Source organism: Macaca fascicularis, chromosome 8 (genome assembly GCF_037993035.2).
Source record: "Macaca fascicularis isolate 582-1 chromosome 8, T2T-MFA8v1.1".
Classification (NCBI taxonomy): Eukaryota; Metazoa; Chordata; class Mammalia; order Primates; family Cercopithecidae; genus Macaca; species Macaca fascicularis.
This window is the reverse complement of record NC_088382.1, coordinates 45,426,992-45,441,821: the sequence shown is the minus strand read 5'-3', so window position 1 is coordinate 45,441,821 and position 14,830 is coordinate 45,426,992. Positions and strand designations below refer to the sequence as shown.

Sequence of the window (14,830 nt, the reverse complement as noted above, 5' to 3'; positions counted from 1 at the left end):
ACCTCCCGGGTTCAAGCGATTCTCATGCCTCAGCCTCCCAAGTAGTTGGGATTATAGGTGCACGCCACCACGCCTGGCTAATTTTTGTATTTTCAGTAGAGACGGAGTTTCACCATGTTGGCCAGGCTGGTCTCAAACTCCTGACCTCAAAGTGATCCGCCTGCCTCGGACTCCCAAAGTGCTGGGATTACAGGCCTGGCCAACAAATACTTTTAATATAGTGATAAGATGAATGAGTTCTTTGCTCTATCATGAATGATTCTACAAAGTTTAACTTGTTATGTTTTGAAATACATAACTAAGAAACTAAAAATTTATTTTGTAAATTTGGCACTTTACATTCTGTCTTAGATCATTGTACGCTAAAATAGTACCCCTGATGAAGTTCCCGTTGACTTAGATTTTTGCCGATGCAGCCATTTCCTTTGTTGACTTTCAAGTTGCTACTACTAACTGTGTCTTCTTTTTAGCCGTGCTCCCACCGCATCATGTTCTTGTCTTGGTATTCTTATCCTTTAAAAATTAATGGGGAATGTGAGTGTACTTAATGCCATTGAACTTACACTTAGAAATGGTTAAAATTTTAAGTTTTATGTTACATATAGTTTACCATTGTTTTTTTAAAATGCTAATAATATAAAATTTATTTTTAATGAATGTAATTGGTGCTTTAATTTTTTCTTGTTTGTCTAGGTCTAAATGTCAGTTTTTGTCTAGGACTAAATAAATGCGTTGCAGCTATTCCCATACAAACATAGCATTAACTGAACAGCTGTTCACATACAATGGCTCAGTCATGGCCTAGAGTAATTGGCTTATCATACTACCTGAAGTGATGATTTGTGGAAACTAAGAAAATCGGAGATACAATATAAATCACAAGCAGAAAAAAAAAGAGGAAATAAGCTAATTTGTAATTTTAGTAGAGACAACTTGATAAAAGTACTGCTTACTACTAATTTGCCTCTTTATAAAGTTCATCTCCATTTTACAGATGAAGAAACTGAAACGTAGAGTAACTTCCCACAGCCATGCAGCTGATGATGATAGTCTTGAATTGGTTCGAACTAGTGTCTTATAATGCTGACCAGGATTGTTTCATAGTTCTGCCAATTCACTGTGACTTAGAATGTCACTAATTAGTTTTATCCTGTAGGTTCTTAACTTTAAAATAAAGACAATCAGCAGTTTTTAAAAGTAATGATTAATAAAGTCATTTCTGTTGTACATGCTAGTCTCAGAAGAAAGAACTAGAAAATGTAAGACCTTGTAACCTGTCTTTATTTTTTTTTCCCTTCCTGTGTAGACACTCCTATCCTAAAGCCAGTATCTCTCTTGCGAAAACGTGATGTGAAGAATTCTCCTCTTGAGCCAGATACATCCACACCTTTGAAAAAGAAAAAGGGATGGCCCAAAGGCAAGAGTCGCAAACCAATCCACTGGAAGAAAAGACCTGGTCGAAAACCAGGATTTAAGTTGAGTCGGGAAATCATGCCAGTTTCTACTCAAGCATGCGTCATTGAGCCCGTTGTCCCCATTCCTAAAGCTGGACGTAGACCCAAGATCCAGGAGAGTGAAGAAACTGTTGAGCCAAAAGAAGACATGCCCCTAACCGAGGAGAGGAAGGAGGAGGAGATGCAAGCAGAGGCAGAAGAAGCTGAAGAGGGTGAGGAAGAGGATGCAGCCAGCAGTGAAGTCCCAGTAGCCTCTCCAGCAGACAGCAGCAATAGTCCTGAGACCGAAACTAAGGAGCCCGAGGTGGAGGAGGAAGAAGAGAAGCCCCGTGTCTCAGAGGAGCAGAGGCAGTCAGAGGAGGAGCAGCAGGAATTAGAGGAGCCAGAACCAGAGGAGGAGGAGGATGCAGCTGCAGAGACTGCCCAGAATGATGACCACGATGCTGATGATGAGGATGATGGCCACCTGGAGTCCACAAAGAAAAAGGAGCTGGAGGAACAGCCCACAAGGGAAGATGTCAAGGAGGAGCCTGGTGTTCAAGAGTCTTTTTTAGATGCTAATACGCAGAAGAGTAGGGAAAAGATAAAGGATAAAGAGGAAACTGAGCTGGATTCCGAAGAGGAGCAACCTTCCCATGACACGTCCGTGGTGTCAGAGCAGATGCCTGGGTCTGAGGACGACCACGAAGAAGACTCCCACACTAAGGAAGAGTTAATCGAATTAAAAGAGGAGGAAGAGATTCCTCATAGTGAACTGGATCTGGAAACTGTACAGGCAGTGCAGTCTTTGACTCAAGAAGAAAGCAATGAGCATGAGAGCGCCTACCAGGACTGTGAGGAAACTCTCGCAGCATGTCAGACTCTGCAGAGTTATACCCAGGCTGACGAGGACCCTCAGATGTCCATGGTTGAAGACTGTCATGCATCAGAACATAACAGCCCTATCTCCTCTGTTCAGTCTCACCCCAGCCAGTCAGTCCGTTCAGTCAGCAGTCCCAACGTGCCTGCCCTTGAGAGTGGCTACACCCAGATCAGCCCGGAACAAGGATCCCTGTCCGCACCCTCTATGCAGAACATGGAGACCAGCCCCATGATGGATGTGCCTTCCGTATCAGACCACTCTCAGCAGGTGGTGGACAGCGGCTTCAGTGACCTGGGCAGCATTGAGAGCACCACTGAAAACTATGAGAACCCGAGCAGTTATGACTCCACGATGGGCGGCAGCATCTGTGGGAACAGCTCTTCCCAAAGCAGCTGCTCCTACGGTGGGCTGTCGTCCTCCAGCAGCCTCACCCAGAGCAGCTGTGTGGTCACTCAGCAGATGGCCAGCATGGGCAGCAGCTGCAGCATGATGCAGCAGAGCAGTGTCCAGCCTGCTGCCAACTGCAGCATCAAATCACCTCAGAGCTGTGTGGTGGAGAGGCCTCCCAGTAACCAGCAGCAGCAGCCACCGCCACCACCTCCACAGCAGCCGCAGCCACCGCCGCCACAACCACAACCAGCACCACAGCCTCCACCACCCCAGCAGCAGCCACAGCAGCAGCCGCAGCCTCAGCCCCAGCAGCCTCCGCCCCCACCCCCTCCCCAGCAGCAGCCCCCGCTGTCACAGTGTAGTATGAATAACAGTTTCACCCCAGCTCCTATGATCATGGAGATACCAGAATCTGGAAGCACTGGGAACATAAGTATCTATGAGAGGATTCCAGGGGATTTTGGTGCTGGCAGCTACTCTCAACCATCAGCCACCTTCAGCCTAGCCAAGCTGCAGCAGCTGACCAACACCATTATGGACCCTCATGCCATGCCTTATAGCCATTCTCCTGCTGTGACTTCCTATGCAACCAGTGTTTCTCTGTCCAATACAGGACTGGCTCAGCTGGCTCCGTCTCATCCCTTAGCTGGGACTCCTCAAGCACAAGCCACCATGACGCCACCCCCAAACTTGGCATCCACTACCATGAACCTCACGTCTCCTCTGCTCCAGTGCAACATGTCTGCCACCAACATTGGCATTCCTCACACGCAGAGATTGCAAGGGCAAATGCCAGTGAAGGGGCACATTTCCATCCGCTCCAAGTCTGCACCACTGCCCTCTGCGGCTGCTCACCAGCAGCAGCTGTATGGCCGCAGCCCGTCGGCAGTTGCCATGCAGGCTGGCCCTCGTGCACTGGCTGTTCAGCGTGGCATGAACATGGGGGTTAATCTGATGCCTACCCCCGCCTATAATGTCAATTCCATGAATATGAACACCTTGAATGCCATGAACAGCTATCGAATGACACAGCCCATGATGAACAGCAGTTACCATAGTAACCCTGCCTACATGAACCAGACAGCACAGTATCCTATGCAGATGCAGATGGGAATGATGGGGAGCCAGGCCTATACCCAGCAGCCTATGCAGCCAAACCCTCATGGGAACATGATGTACACGGGCCCCTCCCATCACAGCTACATGAACGCTGCTGGCGTGCCCAAGCAGTCACTCAATGGACCTTACATGAGAAGATGAGCAACATGGACTTGCAATCAAAAACTTAAATATATATAAATAAAGGAACCTTTTATACTGACAAACCAGAGAAAAATGGACCTTTTTCCAGTTAAAATATTGCTGTAGATTTAGAGGAATTTTTCTTTGGTTTATTTTATTTTTTAGAAAACCTGATCTTCTCTTTTTTTGGGTTCATTTTGTTCTGGGTTTTGGTTTTCTTCACAATCTTGAACATTTTACAGTAGAACTCATCTAAAAATGGATTTGGGGATGGGGAAACATGCACAAAATCTTTTCATAATTAAAAAGAGCCTTACTTTCTTTACATACCACATGGACAGAATTTGTGTAAAAGTGAATTATCTTTATTTTAAAATGTATGTTTCCCCTCACTGTTTGCAGCTCCCAGTGTTGTCATTTTTAAATGTTATATACATCTCAAGGGTTAACCAGACCCTTTCCTCCAAACCCAACCTTTCATTTCCTACTTCATTCCAGCAGGAGGCACTTAGGGGAGACTTGGACGGGGACATGGAGAACAACCCAAGCTCCTTAAACTTATTATTATTGTTAATATTATTATTATTATTATTAATAAAGTGAGGCAGGAAAATGCTTCTCCTTTTAAAATCCCCTCCACTCCCCACACACACACACCTCTTGAAACCCTTCCCCAAGAATGTTTCTTTATAGACGGACTTCATTGAAATCTTTGTTCTTGAATCAAGTGTAATATAATTTTCTTCTTTTTTAAAATACTCCCACTCAGCACTCAGAGACACAAAAATACTGTAAGTCTCAATTAACAGCAGAATCTCAGAGAAAAGCTGTTTGCAATCCAAATCCAGCCTTTGGAGGAATAGAGATGGTCAATTAACAATCAAAAAGAGGAGATTAACCTCTTGTTTTTTACCACCTGGTGAATCAGCCATAACGCGCACACGCCACCTAGCCTCTTGTTTCTAGTATGTACTTTGAAATGCTAACTGAGGGTCTTGATGCTTGAGCCTTTGACTGATAAAACTCAAATAGCAGTCCCCAGTGATTTGCCTCTTAACGTTCTTTCTTAAAATGTTGGTGGATGACTGTACATTTTAGTGATTTGAAAAATAACTGACAAACCATTGACACTGTTTATTTTTATGTTGGAAGAGATGGTGCAGATGCGTGTCAGAAGGGAGATCACAGTGTGAGTTTCATAGCTATTTAAATGATACATACCTCTAGTTTTTGTTTGTCTTTTGAGGTCTTGAGTTCATCCCCTGTGAATCAGAGTGCACAAGCACCTCTCCTGTGAGTGGCTAATGAGAAGAGGGACAGACCGACCACCAGCACAGTAGGGCAGATCTGGACAGCAGGATGTTATAACGCATGTTCATGTGTTGCTCCCAACTCCCTTCTGTTTTTCTCTCGTGCAACTAGTTCGCCCATTCTCTTCCTTTTACTTGCTCCAGGGATAGGTAAAAAAAAAATATATATATATATATATATGTGTGTGTGTGTGTGTATATATATATATATATTCCATCATTAGAAGATGGAAACTATTATACCATTTGGTATGTGCAGTCAAATATCCAAAAGGGGGAAGTACTGCTTCAAGAAATATCTGTAAGCGTTAAATTCTCTCCTTTATTTGTACATTTTATATAGATAAATTTTTAAAGTACTAATTAGGCATTAACTTTTTTCAAATGCACAGGTTTGTTGGTTTTTTTATACACTTTAATTGATTTTCTCAAGCGTGCTAGGTAGAAACAGGCAGAATTCCACATCTTCCCACTCTCAGCTCTGAGCATGTGCAAGGCTGTGTAGGACCCAGTTTCTCTGTATATACTATTCCAGTTCCCAGTCATCTATGTAGAAAGTGCACTGTGCTGCCCTCGCCCTACATTTTCAGCTGTGTCATTGCTTCCTGGTTGGGGTGGGGACGGGGTGGGTCGGGAGGGAGGTATATTGGGAGGAGGGTGGGTCAAGGCAGAAGGAGAAGCTGTTGAAATGAGGGCCGTGAATTCAGTTTATGTTGGTTTGCGGTTGTGTTTGGTTTTGTTTCTTTAAAAAAAATTCAATCGGGCAGCTCCCTTTTCCACAAGCCTCTTTGTGACTGTAGAACTATTGTAGAAAAAAATGTTCTTTTCTATATTATAAAAGAAATTATCCAACACAGTAATATTGGTACCTGTCATTTTTTCACTTCTGTTTAAAAAAAATGTATTTTTAGCAAGATAACTTGGGTAATCTTCTAAAAAATAAATTTAAAAACTCACTGTTAGTGACTTTGATGCCTTTTAAAATGAGAGCTTTTTCATTTCATTCCATCTTTAAAATTTTTTATCTTTGTTGTAGAATATTAAAAACTATTTTAAGAAAGATAAAAATTCTCTTTAAAGAGATCTCTAGCGTGTGTGAATAGAGCTCCAGATGCCTCTAAAAGCCGCATGTACAAAGGAAGCCACGTCTATCCTGTCTGTTTATATTTGCTTTTCCTGTTTTGTAACCTCTTTGTACTTTGTTCCTGGTGACTTGTAAGCTAAGGGGAAGGGGTGCCTAGATGCCTTTGTATCTCTCCATGTCACGCGCTCCTGGGCCAGCCGGCCTCCCTTCCTCTCCTTGTATGTAATATCTTTTTTTCCCCTTTCTAGCAAGTACTTTCAAAAGAACTCTGTACATTTTAACATAAAAAATAAATTATGTTGAGCCATTTTGGATGTCTGTCTTGCATGTGGAGTTTTTCTCCCTTCCCAGAATGTCAGAACTCTTCATTTCTTGTTCTACACCCAGAGACCTATAAACATTAGCCTTTTCATTTCCCTCTCTGTTATAGAAGTACAGGTCCATGGCCTTGCTTTGAAATTCTGGTTTTCATTTATGTCTGTGTTTAAATGCCAACAATATGGATGGGTTTTCCATTTCCAAAGAACATGGCAGAGTAACCCTACTTTGGATTTTGTAGGGGCATTCATATGAAAAGCTTCTAAAGGGATTTTAATTCCCGTCCCCTGGGCCTCCCCCAAAAAAGCAATTGCAATAACAAGTAGCTCCTAGACTTGTGATAAATTGGAGGAGTAATTTTTATAGATCTTATTTTACAATGTAACAGTATTTTTAAAGGAAAGCGTTTTTTTTTTTTTTTTTTTTTCTCATTTCATTTTACCTAATTGGGTAATCTAGGAAGATTTGTCATTCTCGTTTTGCCAGAATTCAAGGCTCTGAACACTGACTACTTTATAGTGTTCTCTTTTGGGTTGTGTTTGCCTCTCATCATTTAGAATTGTGGACAGGAGGCAGAGTCCAGAAAATTAGATGGGAAATTGGCCTTAGTTTCTGGCGGTAGGCACTAAGGCAGATTCAAGTTTTAGCAGCCTCCACACTTCCTCGCACACTGAGGAGTTGAGGAACTGTACATGACATTACCTATAGCAGACATTTGTTCTGTATAGTCATGTCATCTCAAAAGGAATGGTTTGTGTCCCTTGATTTCTTGGCTGGCTTACATAACCATTATTTGGACACAGGCTGTGTCACTGTGCTATGCAGTTACTAGTGGATTGTCTTGAAAACATTCTTGCCTTGCTACTGAAAAGTATTGCTTAAAGTAATTTCAACATAAAGCAATTCTGTTTTTTCAGTATAAGAGAATGTAGCCAAAGACCGTATTCTAGACTTTCAAAAAGCATATATGAATATATTTACTATATATTGCATTTAAGTAAAATTTGAATTATATAATCCCATGGAACAAATGAATTGTTCGGAGTAGGGGAGGTGTTCCTATTTCTTTGTTGTCTGTCCACATCCTGCAGAGAGTAGATGGGGGAGGAAAATGAAGTGACACACAGTCAATGTGTGTGATACTGAGAGCCCTAGTCCACCAACCTATTGTCGAACATTCAGAAACTAGAGCACCAGGAATCCCATTCTTTTAAAGCCTTTCTGGGCACTTTAGGTGGTGCTTGGCTTCCTTTGTAGCATGGTGGCACCTGTATGAACTCCCTGAACACCAGAGTCTTGGCAGCCTCACAATTCCAGCTCTTTAGGTGAAAATTATTTCAGCTTATCCAAATCACAGCTCAGGCAGTGTGGTGATTTTCGTCATATTCCTTCCTTTAGTTCATAATGTACAAGATGTGGGTCAATGGTGATGGTAATTGAAAGGAATAGTGAAAGAAACAAAAATTGCTATCTTCGGCAGAACAGAGTATCCAGGATCCTTATGATGAGTGGTGGGGAAAAGGAGCTCTACTTCTTATTGATGTGATATTCAAGAAATCTAAAAATTTGAATGATTCCTGTAAACTCAAAGTATAATTTAGAGTAATATTTTTAGTGTTGGCAAGTGTCTAGAATTCTTTTTTTTTTTTTTTTTTTTCCAAGACGGAGTCTTGCTCTGTTGCTCAGGCTGGAGTGCAGTGGCACGATCTCGGCTCACTGCAGGCTCCGCCTCCTGGATTCATGCCATTCTCCTGCCTCAGCCTCCTGAGTAGCTGTGACTACGGGCGCCTGCCCCCACGCCCAGCTGATTTTTTTGTGTTTTTAGTAGAGGTGGGGTTTCACCATGTTAACCAGGATGGTCTAGATCTCCTGACCTCATGATCGGCCTCCCAAAGTGCTAGGATTACAGGCATGAGCCACTGCGCCCGGTCGTGTCTGAATTCTTGAGCATGGTCATCCAAGTAAAAGCCTACAGTCCCCAGAACAAAACCCAACCCATTTTTGCTAATAAGTTTCTGTTAGTGGGCAGGATGGGTTTGTTATGTAAATTGATATGATTACGTAACACAACATAGACCCATAGATTTTCTTTCCAGAATGACAGCTACAGATGGGGCTTCATGGAGATTTTTAGCTATGTTAGTAAGGAGCCTACATACTGGTATACCAATTGCATAAAGCCTCAAAAGGGTGGCAGCTGTCATTTTTGCCTAAAATAAGGAAAACTTGAGATATGATGGACTTTGGTTTTTGAGGTCTTTTAAAGCCCTAGACAGAGATAGTCATAGGGAATGTTTTCCTGTGGCTATTAACGAACAAACTTTGTGAGTGTGAAATACACATTCTTGTTATTTCAAGGAGAAAATGTTCTAACATTTAACTTTTTACTAAATAGACATTTCTGAAAGTCACATTTAAGCCATTTCAAGAAAGAAATAGTGAATGTGTTCTCTGGGATGGTGAGTTCATTTTTAACTGTTCTTAGTTTATACATGCACAAAGATGAGCCAGTAAGGTAAGCATGATGAACCGATGAGCCGGTAAGATAAGCATGATGAACCAACGTCAGCTGTCGCCTGTGCTTCAAGTGCACACCAATGTTTCACTTTAGAGCTGGTGCATTTAATTGGAATTTCTATTAATATGCATTGAAAAATGAACATCTACTTAATGTTGGAAGACATGAGTCATTCAAATCACCTCTCATTAAAATTGGCCTTAAAGAGCTTTTTGAGCCCCAGAATCTTAATATTTTAAAAGTTTTATATAAAACCTTTAAATTGGTATCCTGAGTTTAAAGTCTGTTGTGAACAAAGTAAAGAAAAACGTTCATACACAATTTCCTTGCTAAGACTGAGGCTCTGTCCCATGTACAAGCAAGTTTTACTGGTTTAATTGATGTGTTACATTTAGTAAAATTGCTTGATTTAATTTTTTTCTTTTTTTCTTTTCTTTCTTTTTTCTTGAGACAGAGTCTGACTCTGTCACCCAGGCTGGAGTGCAGTGGCACTATCACAGCTCACTGCAGCCTCGACCTCTTGGGCTCAAGTGATCCTCCCACCTCAGCCTTTCCAAATGCTATGGTTTTCTTTGTAAATGAAGGTTAATAAAGCAATTGTAGTCAATTACATCAAAATGGTTGAATTTGATCATAGTTTTCCAAAGAAAATGAAAACATTGACAAAGAGACAGTGATTAAGACTTTACTAAAGGCAAGGACTTCTTGCAAAATGGGATGATTACATGTTTTCAAAGAAGTTTGTCTTACTTCCTGTTTAGAGAAAACAGCTAAAATTAACTAGAACTCCTAACCTGACATCCTCAAAGGATGACTGAAAGTTGTAAATCTGAAAGCTGAATAATATGGAATATTGCAAGAACAACTTTAAAGGCCAGGGAAGTAGTTCAATAAAAAGAACAGAGGAATACAAAGCCAAGCAGACCCAAGCCAGCTGCTGCCACTCACCTTTGCTGAGTCACTGCCCGGGGATCTCAGGTTGCAGTGCTGCTTCTATCAGGCGGCTCCCCGCTCCATGGGGTCGGCCTTGCTGCTGGCAGGCTGCTGTCTAAACTGCTTTCCTCTGCAGCCTCAGGTGTCACGCAAAGACATGAAAATGCTCATGCAATAGAGGGACTTGGTTCCCTTACATCTTTTTTAAACCCCTTGTTATTGTGAAAATAAAGCACATACAGAAAAGTCAATAAAACATATGTAGCTGAATGCATTTGTCTAAAGTGAATACCTCTGTACAAATAAATCAGGCTGTAAAATAGAACAGCAGCTCAGTAGTCCCTCCACTGTGGCTCAGAGGGCCCTTCCTAAGCAGAGTCTTCCCTCCCAAGCGGAGATAATCACCACACAGGCTTAGGCGGTAAATCTTTTTCTTGTATCTTACTACCTAGGTGTGCATTCTTAAGCATCGTAGCTTTGCTCTATCGTGTTTTGAAGATGACGGAAATGGAATCACACAGTTTGCATCTGTACGATTGTGAGATTTTGTTTATGAGATGTTTGTGAGATTTGTTTATGAAGTTGGATGTTGCTGTAGTTCATTTATTTTAACTACTGTATAATATTATATGACTACAGAAAATGTGTTTATACATTCTAAAGTTGTCAAATATATAGGTTTCAGTTTGGGTTATTACCAATGATGCTGCTGTGTTTAATCCCACATGCATCTGGTGCACATTTGCAGACATTGCTCATAGGTATGCTCCTAAAAGGGGAATTGCTGGATGATCAGGCAGGCGTAACTCCAGCTGCACCACCTAATGCCAAGCTCAAAAGTAACCATTCAATTTCTTCTTTTTGGCCCCCATCAGCTGTGTATGAGAGTTCTTGTTATTCCACATTCTTGTCAATACTTGATATTTTCAAATATTTCAATTTCTGCCAGTCTGGTGTGTGTGTGTAATGGAATCTCTGTGATTTTCTTTTGCATTTCTCTGATTACTAATGAGGTTGAGTACCTTTTCATATGCTTATTGGCTATTTGAGGTTCCTCATTTGTGAAAAGTGTGTTTAAGTCTTGTGCCTGGATCGTTATTGAATTGCCTTTTTCTTATTGATTTATAGGAGCACTTCATATACTTTGAATAAGAGTTTTTGGTCAGTTACATATGTTACACATATCTTCTGCCATTCTGGGACTTGCCCTTTCACTTTAAGGATATCTTTTGATGAACATAAGTTTTTAATGTGTTCCAAGTTCAATAATATCTTCCTTTATGGGTAGAGCTTTTTTCTGTGTGGGTTGGGAAATCTTTCCCTACTCTGAGATTATAATGATTTTATCTGATATTCTCTAGTTTCTAACAGCTTCATTATTTTGCTTACATCGTTTAAATCTTTAATATATCTGAAATTGATTTTTGTTCATGGTATGAGGTAGGGACCAGTTTCATTTTTTCCTTATATGGAGACACAGTTCTGACAGCATTCATTCTTTCTCCACTGCTCTATGTCAAGTGTCTATATACGCATCAGCCTATTTCTGGACGATTTATTCTGCTTCATTGATCTCTATGTCTATTCTGGCTTGATTACTGTAGCTACAAAATAAATCTTCATATTAAGTAAAGCAAGTCCTCCTCCTAAGTTGTTTTTCTTCTTCAGAAGTGATTGACCCTTCTAGGCTTTGTGCATGTCCATATATTTTTAGAATTAATGTATTAGATTCCTAAATGATCATATTGACATTTTATATTGATTGCATTTATTCTAAAAATCAATTTAATGAAAATTGACAACAGAATTGATTCTTCCATTCATTGAACATAATATATATATATATTTTTTGGTCTTACAACACTGGCTCAGTACAGTGTTGAAGTCATTAGAGCAGGCATACCCTTAATCAGATGAAGAACTATCCATTCAATTCCTAGTTTCCTAAGAGTGTTTATCATAAAAGGATGTTGAATTTTATCAAACACTTTTTCTGCATTATTGGAAAGGCATGATTTTTCTCTCTCATACACACATGCATTGCATATAATTAAACACAAGATAATTTCATATCAATTCGGAAGGGATAAATGGAATTAAAGTGCTTCAGTGTCTTTCCAATGTCATGATTAATATTACTGAGAAAGATACTTTTTTTGAAAGACACATATTTTAATTTCCAGGGTAATCACTAAAAGAACAGAAACAGTGTGTAACTTCCAAAATAATACAAGGAGAAAATGGAATGATAAAATGTAAAAAATAATCTGAAGGGAACAAAGGAGAGAAAAGACAAAGACATGTAAATAGAAAACCCATTATAAATAGACTTAAACCCAAATATATCAGTAATCAAGTGATTTGTAAATGGACTAAATATTCCAATTAAATGACACAGATTATTAGAAAAAGCTTAAAAATCTTATATGTTGTTTATAAGAGAAACATCAAAAACATAAGAAAAACAAAAGTTAAAAAAATACAAAAACTGAGAGGCGGAGCAAGATGGCCGAATAGGAACAGCTCCAGTCTCCAGCTCCCAGCGTGACTGACACAGAAGACAGGTGATTTCTGCATTATCAACTGAGGTACTGGGTTCATCTCACTGGGGAGTGCTGGACAATCGGTGCTGGTCAGCTGTTGCAGCCCGACCAGCGAGAGCTGAAGCAGGGTGAGGCATCGCCTCACCTGGGAAGTGCAAGGGGGAAGGGAATCCCTTTTCCTAGCCAGGGCAACTGAGACACACAACACCTGGAAAATCGGGTAACTCCCACCCTAATACTGCGCTTTAAGCAAACGGGCACACCAGGAGATTATATCCCACACCTGGCCGGGAGGGTTCCATGCCCATGGAGCCTTCCTCATTGCTAGCACAGCAGTCTGCGATCTAACCGCAAGGCACCACGAGGCTGGCGGAGGGGCGCCCGCCATTGCTGAGGCTTAAGTAGGTAAACAAAGCCCTGGGAAGATCGAACTGGGTGGAGCTCACAGCAGTTCAAGGAGGCCTGCCAGTCTCTGTAGACTGCACCTCTGGGGACAGGGCACAGCTAAACAACAACAACAAAGCAGCAGAAACCTCTGCAGATGCAAGCGACTCTGACAGCTTTGAAGAGTGCGGTGGATCTCCCAACACGGAGGTTGAGATCTGAGAACGGACAGACTGCCTGCTCAAGTGAGTCCCTGACCCCTGAGTAGCCTAACTGGGAGACATCCTCCACTAGGGGCAGACCGACACCCCACACCTCACACGGTGGAGTACACCCCTGAGAGGAAGCTTCCAAAGCAAGAATCAGACAGGTACACTCGCTGTTCAGCAGTATTCTATCTTCTGCAGCCTCTGCTGCTGACACCCAGGCAAACAGGGTCTAGAGTGGAACTCAAGCAATCTCCAACAGACCTACAGCTGAGGGTCCTGACTGTTAGAATGAAAACTAACAAACAGGAAGGACACCCACACCAAAACCCCATCAGTACGTCACCATCATCAAAGACCAGAGGCAGATAAAACCACAAAGATGGGGAAAAAGCAGGGCAGAAAAGCTGGAAATTCAAAAAATAAGAGTGCATCTCCCCCCTCCAAAGCAACGCAGCTCATCGCCAGCAACGGATCAAAGCTGGATGGAGAATGACTTTGAGGAGAAGAAGGCTTCAGTCCATCAAACTTCTCAGAGCTAAAGGAGGAATTACGTACCCAGCGCAAAGAAACTAAAAAGCTTGAAAAAAGAGTGGAAGAATTGATAACCAGAATAATTAATGCAGAGAAGGCCATAAACGAACGGACAGAGATGAAAACCATGACACGAGAAATACGTGACAAATGCACAAGCTTGACTCGATCAACTGGAAGAAAGAGTATCAGCGATTGAGGATCAAATGAATGAAATGAAGCGAGAAGAGAAATCTAAAGAAAAAAGAAGAAAAAGAAATGAACAAAGCCTGCAAGAAGTATGGGATTATGTAAAAAGACCAAATCTACGTCTGATTGGGGTGCCTGAAAGTGAGGGGGAAAATGGAACCAAGTTGGAAAACATCCTTCAGGATATCATCCAGGAGAACTTCCCCAATCTAGTAGGGCAGGCCAACATTCAAATTCAGGAAATACAGAGAACGCCACAAAGATACTCCTCGAGAAGAGTAACTCCAAGACACATAATTGCCAGATTCACCAAAGTTGAAATGAAGGAAAAAATCTTAAGGGCAGTCAGAGAGAAAGGTCGGGTTACCCACAAAGGGAAGCCCATCAGACTAACAGCAGATCTCTTGGCAGAAACTATACAAGCCAGAAGAGAGTGGGGGCCAATATTCAACATTCTTAAAGAGAAGAATTTTCAACCCAGAATTTCATATCCAGCCAAACTAAGTTTCATAAGTGAAGGAGAAATAAAATCCTTTACAGATAAGCAAAAGCTTAGAGATTTTGTCACCACCAGGCCTGCCTTACAAGAGACCCTGAAGGAAGCACTAAACATGGAAAGGAACAACTGGTACCAGCCATTGCAAAAACATGCCAAAATGTAAAGACCATCAAGGCTAGGAAGAAACTGCATCAAGTAACGAGCAAAATAACCAGTTAATATCATAATGGCAGGATCAAGTTCACACATGACAATCTTAACCTTAAATGTAAATGGACTAAATGCTCCAATTAAAACACACAGACTGGCAAACTGGATAAAGAGTCAAGACCCATCAGTCTGCTGTATTCAGGAGACCCATCTC

The 14,830-nt window shown here is 41.4% G+C and overlaps 1 protein-coding gene across 6 annotated transcripts in view; it reads left to right on the top strand.

Annotated features, from left to right (window-relative positions):
• The window catches only part of KAT6A (lysine acetyltransferase 6A), a 121,173-nt gene extending 116,892 nt beyond the window's left edge, over positions 1-4,281 (top strand). For all 6 annotated transcript variants that reach the window (XM_045399087.3, XM_045399086.3, XM_073998719.1 and 3 more), the window contains one exon: positions 1,307-4,281. In XM_045399087.3, coding sequence (XP_045255022.2) covers positions 1,307-3,966 — 2,660 coding nt within the window. In that variant the 3' untranslated portion in view covers positions 3,967-4,281. The remainder of the gene's footprint in view (positions 1-1,306) is intronic.
• Positions 4,282-14,830: the final 10,549 nt, after the last annotated feature.